A 7,586-nucleotide genomic window follows, 5' to 3' on the forward strand; every position below is an offset into this window, starting at 1 on the left:
TGAATAAAGAATTGATGTTAAATGGTTTGGTGAAATTATTGGGAATGGAAGATGAATGAAGATATGACAAAGATGTAAAGTTAAGAAGCATGCAGTGCAATGTTTGTAGGAGCATGTGTGGGGAGAGTTGCAATTTTTAATTATGACATGGTGCATACCCACTATTCCACAAGAGTGGCACTGGAGATCTACAGAGAGATTGAGACTAATAGATAGAACGAGAAGCAAAACAAATGTAATGTGTGGAGAAGTAAAATGTGAACTACTTGTTATTATGAACGGACAATATTCATAATTGTTGTTAATGAAATTCTTTCTTCAGTGACTAACTAAAGATACAAGTGGATGAGTATTAAACATTTGCTTGAAACGAGATGCAAACAAATAGTGGAGAAAGTTCGATAATTGAAAAAAAAAAATCTGTAAAAGAATGTATTACTGTACTATAATTTATTTAAGTGGAATTTGGTTAATCTCCGTACATCTGCAGTAGAATTTCTTTTGAACTCTGAAACTTAAAAGAAAATTGTGTAACTGAGTTATTTAGAGAGAAAATAAAATAAGAAATGAAATAAATTATAATATTAAAAAAATTATAAACTAATAAAAAGAATAAATAATGTGTTCATTTTTATTGAATAAGAAATTACTCAATTATAGAGGGACAGGTGAAGTAATAAATATATAAAGGGAGAACCATCCACAATGGTGACTCAATACCGACCCATCCCGGCGGGACAGGCCAGCACCAAATGGGGCCAATTGTTGTGGATGCTCCAAGTTAAATCAGCCACGTGGACCAAACCGCATTCCTTCGGTTGAAAGCGGGTCAATTAAAGCCCAAATAACTTTTATTTATTTTTTCCATTTCATCAGAAGAAAAAACAACTTTTATTTCTTCGATTCATTATCGATCTGCATCAACGCCTTCATAATGGATGAGGTAATCTCTATGCCAATTCATTCGAACTAGAATGTTACCGTATTCTATGTCATAATATAACAGAGAATTTCGATGCATGATTTTGGATCGATTTAGTACAAATAAAAGTTTCAGATTTCGTACCTCTGTTTCGATTAGTACCCCATGTTTCGATGAATCAATTTAATCATGATTTATTTTTAATTTGGTTTGATTTAAAGGTAATAATCAGATTGCTCTTTATCTGCCCTTTTTCTACCCATTTTCTGTTTAGTGGCACTGGTGGAGATGTAAAACCTCCTATATTTTTGGTGAATGTTGATATTTGGATTGATTTTTTCAGATTGAACTCAAAACAGCCCCTGCTGATTTTCGGTTCCCGACGACCAACCAAACGCGGCATTGTTTTACTCGCTACATTGAGTTCCACAGGTTTAATGACATATATTGTTCAAATGCGAATTGGCATTTCATTTTTCTCTTTCATAGTTGTGTGGGATATCTTGGCATGAGTTTGGCAATCTCAGTAGTAGCTTTAAATATGTTGGTTAAATAACCAACTCAGTGTGCTGATAATTTGCTGAGCATTGACTAGCTTTAGATGCTTTGAATCGTAAGTGATATATCGATGTTAGTAGGGACTATGTTGGGACTGCCATGTCTCCTTTCATTGCTATGACCTCATGTGCCTTTTTTGTTTAGTTTGGTGGAATCTTACACAACTGGTATGAGTTTCCTTCACTAATCCATTTTGTTTTATACACTAGAATAATAGGCTTATTGGAATTGTGTTTGAGAATGGTTAATTTTCTTTGCTGCATAACCTCTTAGAGACAAAGGGAAGGTCTAATTTTTGTCACAATCTAAGTAGGACACTACAATTCCCTCATGTTAGCAAATGGTAGCACTCCCTCCGTCCCACAAAAATAGTAGTACTAACATTTGAGACAGCACGAGAATTAACGTATAATTGGTAAAGTAACACAGAGGAGGAGAAGAGTAGTTAATATAGGTTGAAGTTGATCCTAATTCTCCTTACAACGATGGTAAAATATTTATTATTTCAAATGCCAAATGGCCAATCGTCCTCTCAAACCCGTTTCCAGAAGCTACTTACTTTTGCTCATGTCTGTATTTAAAAAAACTAGAGCTCTTTTCAGTTGGGGCTCTTGACAAGGTCCATAGGTTTGAACTTCTAATCTTGCAAGTTTACTAGTACATGACTGAATGTACTGAAAAATGAATGGCCCACTGGCTACATGGTTGGGCTAATTATGCTTTATATGATGAAGTTATTTCTTTACCATGTATAACTCGTCAGTGAACTAATTTCATTGTCTGTGGCTACTATAGTTAATTTGTTTTATTTTGTTGTCAGGTGCGTGGCTGCGAAGGGCGAAGAAGCTGGTGACTGTGATAAATTTGCCAAATACTATCGCTCCCTTTGCCCTGGTGAATGGGTGAGATGATTTGCCACTTCAATCTCAGATGTTCTCATCAATTTTGTATGGATTTGATTTATGTGTTTAAATTGTCGAATGCTACTATTTCCCTTTATTGTATTCGTTTTTGTATTTTCTTATATCAGTCTAGTAGTCTAATTGTCGGATGGGCACACATTTATGGCCTGCTTTCTTTAGTCCTATAAATCTAAACTTGAGTTATCATTATTTTTGATTGTAGATATTTTCTTCTATAAGTTGGTCTTGTTTATTAATCTTTGATTTTTATTTCTATGGTAGGTCGAGAAGTGGAACGAGCAGAGGGATAACGGGACATTCCCTGGGCCTCTATAATTCAAATACCTTGTTAACGTTTCTGGTTCTCTCTCTTTTTATTTTCTGTTATCCTGCATCCATTTGAAGCTGGTTCTTTTGGAGTGAGATAATAATTTCATTTGCAAATAATCTTAAGCTTTACCATTCAAAATAAAAAATTGCTCAACGGAAATGCCAAGCCGATCGAGTTCAAATTTCGTGTTATATTTACCTTTCTTATCGATTTGAAGACATTTCTTTGCTCTGCTCATATCAAATCTCGTTCTATAGCAATCCAAATTTTTTTCACTGATTATACATGCACTATTACCTAAAGGAATTGAATTAATATTTTTAGGAGGCGCTGATTACAAAAACAGTCATAATTCTAGATCCTAATATTCATTTACCTATAAATAAATATATGTGTACTCTCTATCTTCGTCTATTCCATTAAAATATAAACATTTCTATTTATGGAAAGTCGTCACCAACTCATTATTCATATGCATCAATTTATTTACAAATTATATCACTATGGTCCATCATTACAACTCATTAAACACTAATTATAATATGGGTGTTAATATTCACTAACACAACTTTAACTTCCTTCTTTTTTCATCTCTTGCTTTACCAATTGTGCATTAATTCTTGTATTATTTTAAATGCATATATTTTTGTGGGACGGGGGAGTATATGGATTCATCTACTTGCTTGTATTTATTTTTAAATATCATAACATGAATGCCGCTGAGCGGGCTATTTAGCGCTTTCTGCCAAACAGACACTTGTAGTATTGTTTTATTGTCGCTAATGAGATGTTTAACGCATTCCATTTGAAAAATGACACTGAAATAGTGCAGAGCACCAACTCTCTAAAGTAGGAGTAGTACTCAATCTATCCTTCTAGCCGTGTTCTTTTTGAGTTGACATACTGTGGCGAGTCATTTTTTCCTTCCATTTTTGATAAAAAAGAAACATATTTATCTCTCTTACTTTATTTCTTTTTTTCTTTCTACCTTCTTCATTTCCTACTTTATTCTCCTTCACTAAATTCACTTTTAATACAATTTCTTAAATCTCATGCCGAAAATGAATGTCTCCACTACTTGGACGGAGGTACCACTAAATTAGTTCAAACTTAAAAGTATTTGTTATATCTTCTCCGATACTACAGCATATCTAATCAATCAGAAACCACGAAAAAAATATTGTCGGACAAGAAAATGGGCATGATCCATTTAACGAGAACTAATCCAAAATCAATACGATTAATCATTAGTTCATCACCTTCTGCATGCTGTCTAATATCATACCATTATTGAATAGAATTACATTCCCTGGCCTCAAATTCCATGATCTCCACAATTTTCAGACAAAAGAGGGTGTTCCAAGTCAACTATTGCGCTCACATTTTCAGCATTAGTAGTATTCTGCTGTTGTGCATCTCCTCTCTTGATTTTGATTTCTTCATGGTCTTTTGCTTTTCCCCAAAGCACCGTATACAATCCAATTATGACCGCCAATCCACCAGTGAGGCTGGAAAAACAAATAGAACACATTCAACCAAATGTAATGAAGTGAATAACAAAAAGCTGAAATTTGTAGGTACCTTCCGGTGTACAAGTCATCGTGCGTGAATATGCAGGCGAAGATTGCGACTATGAGTGTACACAGAGGATTGAACATGGCGCAAAACAGAGCCCCTCTTCTCTGTATGCACCATGCTTGACCAAAGATTGTCACCACCGACGCCACACCCTATATCGTATGTTAAGTAACCCAAATAAAAAACTACACCTAGGTTTTGTACATGAGAATTTTGAGAAATGAACTTCATATCAATTCGTTGATACATAATATTAGTTGACATTACAAAATATATCATATTGAGTCAGATATATATTAATGAATACGCAAACTGATATTGACTCTGAACTGATATGTTTTGTGATAATCTAAAATACTAAGGGCATGCTTGGTATGATGGAATGGAATGAGAGTGGAATGGAATGGAGGTTGGAATGAAATGTCAATATCCTTGGATTTTCATCCATTCACTCATTCATTCCATCACACCAAGCAAATGAATAGAATGGAAGTAGGAATCACATTCCATTCCACCATTCCATTCCATCATACCAAGAAGCCCCTAAGAGTAAAAATTAGATGCAGAAACTAAGTAAATAGAAGAGGTTAAAAAAATGAAGTGATCATCACTTACTGCAACGAAGCAGCTAACAAGTTGAACATGGGAGGTGAGTTTCCATGTATTCAAACCAGGCTCGATGATGAGTGTCAATATGGCGGATTGGACGGCTGCGATTAAGCACATCCATGTTGTTAATGACAGATGATCTGGGTAGTAAGATGTTACATGCACCTGCAATCCCATCAAATCAAATAATATGCAGGGAAAGTACTATTTTTATGTGACAGAGAGAGTAATATTTACTTATGAAACATCAAGAATTTACACTGAAGTCAAGAGTAAAATGAGTATTTGGGATATATGATAAAATTAGAATGATACATAGAAGATTAACATGAGCCAATTAAAATAATACTCCTACTACTTCCGTCATTTAATAATAAAAACTATACATTTTGGTTCGTCCCTTAAAAATAGAATACAAAAGTAAAATGAGTTGGTTTGGACATCTGATAAAATTAAATTGATTCATAGAAGATTAACGTGGCCTAAATATTTTAAGAAAATACTACCACCACCATCCTTAATAGGAAAAACTATTTCTACTTTGATTCATCACTTAAAAATAAAAAATTTTCTAAACATTCTATTTCAGGAAAACTTTTTCTCCTCAATGAGATTGGACTCATTCTTTATTATCAAGACTCTAATAACTTCTTCTTTTTTTTATCTTTTTTACTTTACTAATTTTAAAATTCACGTCATTTTAAAAGATTCTACTTTTCAAAGACAAAAGTTAAATGTGAATTATGAAAACAAAATTCAAATATGAGTACCTGCAAAATAAGCCAAAGAGACCAGGAACATGCGCTAGCAAGTAGAAATAAGCAGCCTATGAACCAGGTGTCTTGTTCTCCAAAAAATAATTTATTTGGCAACAATTCCATTCCTAGTAATTTTGGACCTTTTACTGTTGCCATTACAACAGCACCACTTACACAAAAAACTGTTCCCATAATCTTAGCCCAACTTCTCACATTTCCAAGATCAACTTTTTCCATCCTATACATATAAATAAATAAAATAAGTACTCCTATTATATACACAAAACAATTGAAAGGATTTTTTTTAAAAGGGTGAGAAAATACCCCAGGCAATAGGCAATAACAAAGGTTATGGCAGGCACCAAATTGACCAAGGCACTAGCTGCTGTGGATGAGGCCAAGTACAATCCCTCAAAATACATATTCTGGTTGATTGTCACACTGTCAATTCAAATTCATACCCAAAAAAGAAAAAAAAAATTAATTAGTGTTATTGATTTAAAGAGAGGAAAATAAAATCAATGGTGAGCTACTACTAATTAATTACCCAATCAAAGACAGCAAAAATATCGACCAGAAGCTCTTCCAATTCATACCACATCCTGTTGTTCCTCTCCTGCCAGCCAACAAAATTAAAATCCGAAATAAAATTAGATAAATAATTAAGTAAGTAAGCAAATGAAAATAAGAAAAATGAGATGGATGATATGATACCTTGAGAAATAAGCAAAAGGAGCAATGAGCAAGAAAGCAACAATTTGTCTGTAAACAACAAAAACTCTTGAGCTAAAGTCCTCCAAAAGAGCTACTCTCCCACTTAGAATGAGTCCTGCATATGCACATTGACACAATACCATAACTATTATAGGCTTATAATTTTCGAACCCCATTTTTCTTCTCATACAACTACTATCCTTCTAAACCCCCTATTTATAGACTAACAACATTCATTGAACCAATATATATTGGTGAATACTTGTGTTGAGTCGTATGTCTTTTTAGGCCATAGAATCATTTTTTTGGCAAAAATCCAAAGCATTTAATCTTTCCAACTGTATATTTTTTCGTACCCAAAAAAAAAGAAATACTACTTCAAAAGTAAGGGTATTAAATTGAGAGAGAATAATATGATACTACTCTTTGTCACTCACATTTATGTATATATATAACCGTAGTTAAATGGTAATAAACTAATAATACCCTTTTCAAATGCTAACACCTAATTTTAAATTGGTCATCAAATCTCACGATCCAACTGTCAGAATGAAGCCTTATTTTTTCAATTTTTCTTATTAAAAAAAGGTAGAAACATAAGATTTCACACGATTATTTCCACACGAAACAATTATGAAAACTAATTTGTATCTCCTAAAATAACTCAAAATTTTAAATTCCATATAAATTTATGTATTAACAAGCGAATAAAGCTTTTATTTGATTGTTGTAAACAAATAACATTTCAAATATATATGTCATGCCTTGCTGTTTTGCTGGTTTGCTAAAAATAGAATCAAACAGAAATCATGTAGTAAAAGACAACATGTGTGTGTAATTTCATGTTCAATGATAGATATTCAAGAAAAAGCTATTAAATGCTATTAAATGCTAAGAGTCAATTTAAGAAATGGTCTTTGGACTATGGATTTATCTCGTCTATGGTCCCTAGATTTTAAAAATATTGCTAGTAGTCTCTGTACTAAGGGTTTATCTCGAAGTTGGTCATTTTGGCTTTCTTTAGTACGAAAATGCCCTTTTGGGGGGTTTTGGAGGGTTTGAGCAATTTGGTCTTTTTACACCTTTAACATTTTAAATCTGATATTATTTCAGTTATGTACTAAATTTGATATTATTTCAAAATTATCATTCTTCTTCCATTTTGTCATCCTTCACTTTGTTTTTTTATTTCAATATTAGATTTAATTTTATAA

The 7,586-nt window shown here is 32.9% G+C and overlaps 2 protein-coding genes across 2 annotated transcripts; one reads left to right on the forward strand and one right to left on the reverse strand.

Annotated features, from left to right (window-relative positions):
• The first annotated feature begins 790 nt into the window (after window positions 1-790).
• LOC125196475 (cytochrome c oxidase subunit 6b-2) lies at window positions 791-2,904 on the forward strand. Its single transcript, XM_048095005.1, has 4 exons — window positions 791-943; window positions 1,266-1,354; window positions 2,301-2,382; window positions 2,665-2,904. Exons 1-4 carry the CDS (start codon window positions 935-937, stop codon window positions 2,716-2,718), a joined length of 234 nt encoding a protein of 77 aa, XP_047950962.1. The 5' UTR covers window positions 791-934; the 3' UTR covers window positions 2,719-2,904.
• Window positions 2,905-3,940: 1,036 nt separating this feature from the next.
• On the reverse strand, window positions 3,941-6,548 carry LOC125191831 (WAT1-related protein At4g30420-like). The gene is made up of 7 exons (XM_048089254.1): window positions 6,373-6,548; window positions 6,206-6,274; window positions 5,983-6,099; window positions 5,671-5,896; window positions 4,907-5,065; window positions 4,295-4,443; window positions 3,941-4,221 (listed from the first exon to the last, which is right to left on the reverse strand). The coding sequence occupies exons 1-7, from the start codon at window positions 6,546-6,548 to the stop codon at window positions 4,029-4,031; spliced, it is 1,089 nt and encodes a 362-aa protein (XP_047945211.1). The 3' UTR covers window positions 3,941-4,028.
• Window positions 6,549-7,586: the final 1,038 nt, after the last annotated feature.

The sequence above is a fragment of the Salvia hispanica genome, chromosome 6 (assembly GCF_023119035.1).
Source record: "Salvia hispanica cultivar TCC Black 2014 chromosome 6, UniMelb_Shisp_WGS_1.0, whole genome shotgun sequence".
Lineage (NCBI taxonomy): Eukaryota > Viridiplantae > Streptophyta > Magnoliopsida > Lamiales > Lamiaceae > Salvia > Salvia hispanica.

What these genes read in the sequence shown, in the direction of transcription:
- LOC125196475 (XM_048095005.1), top strand. An exon ending in CGCTACATTGAGTTCCACAG is followed by an intron (nt 1,355 to 2,300) that starts GTTTAATGACAT and finishes TTTTGTTGTCAG; the next exon opens with GTGCGTGGCTGCGAAGGGCG. An exon ending in CCCTTTGCCCTGGTGAATGG is followed by an intron (nt 2,383 to 2,664) that starts GTGAGATGATTT and finishes TTTCTATGGTAG; the next exon opens with GTCGAGAAGTGGAACGAGCA.
- LOC125191831 (XM_048089254.1), bottom strand. Translation starts at nt 6,548, where the DNA reads ATGGGGTTCGAAAATTATAAGCCTATAATAGTTATGGTATTGTGTCAA. An exon ending in TTTTTGCTGTCTTTGATTGG is followed by an intron (nt 6,100 to 6,205) that starts GTAATTAATTAG and finishes TTGAATTGACAG; the next exon opens with TGTGACAATCAACCAGAATA. An exon ending in GTTATTGCCTATTGCCTGGG is followed by an intron (nt 5,897 to 5,982) that starts GTATTTTCTCAC and finishes TTATATGTATAG; the next exon opens with GATGGAAAAAGTTGATCTTG.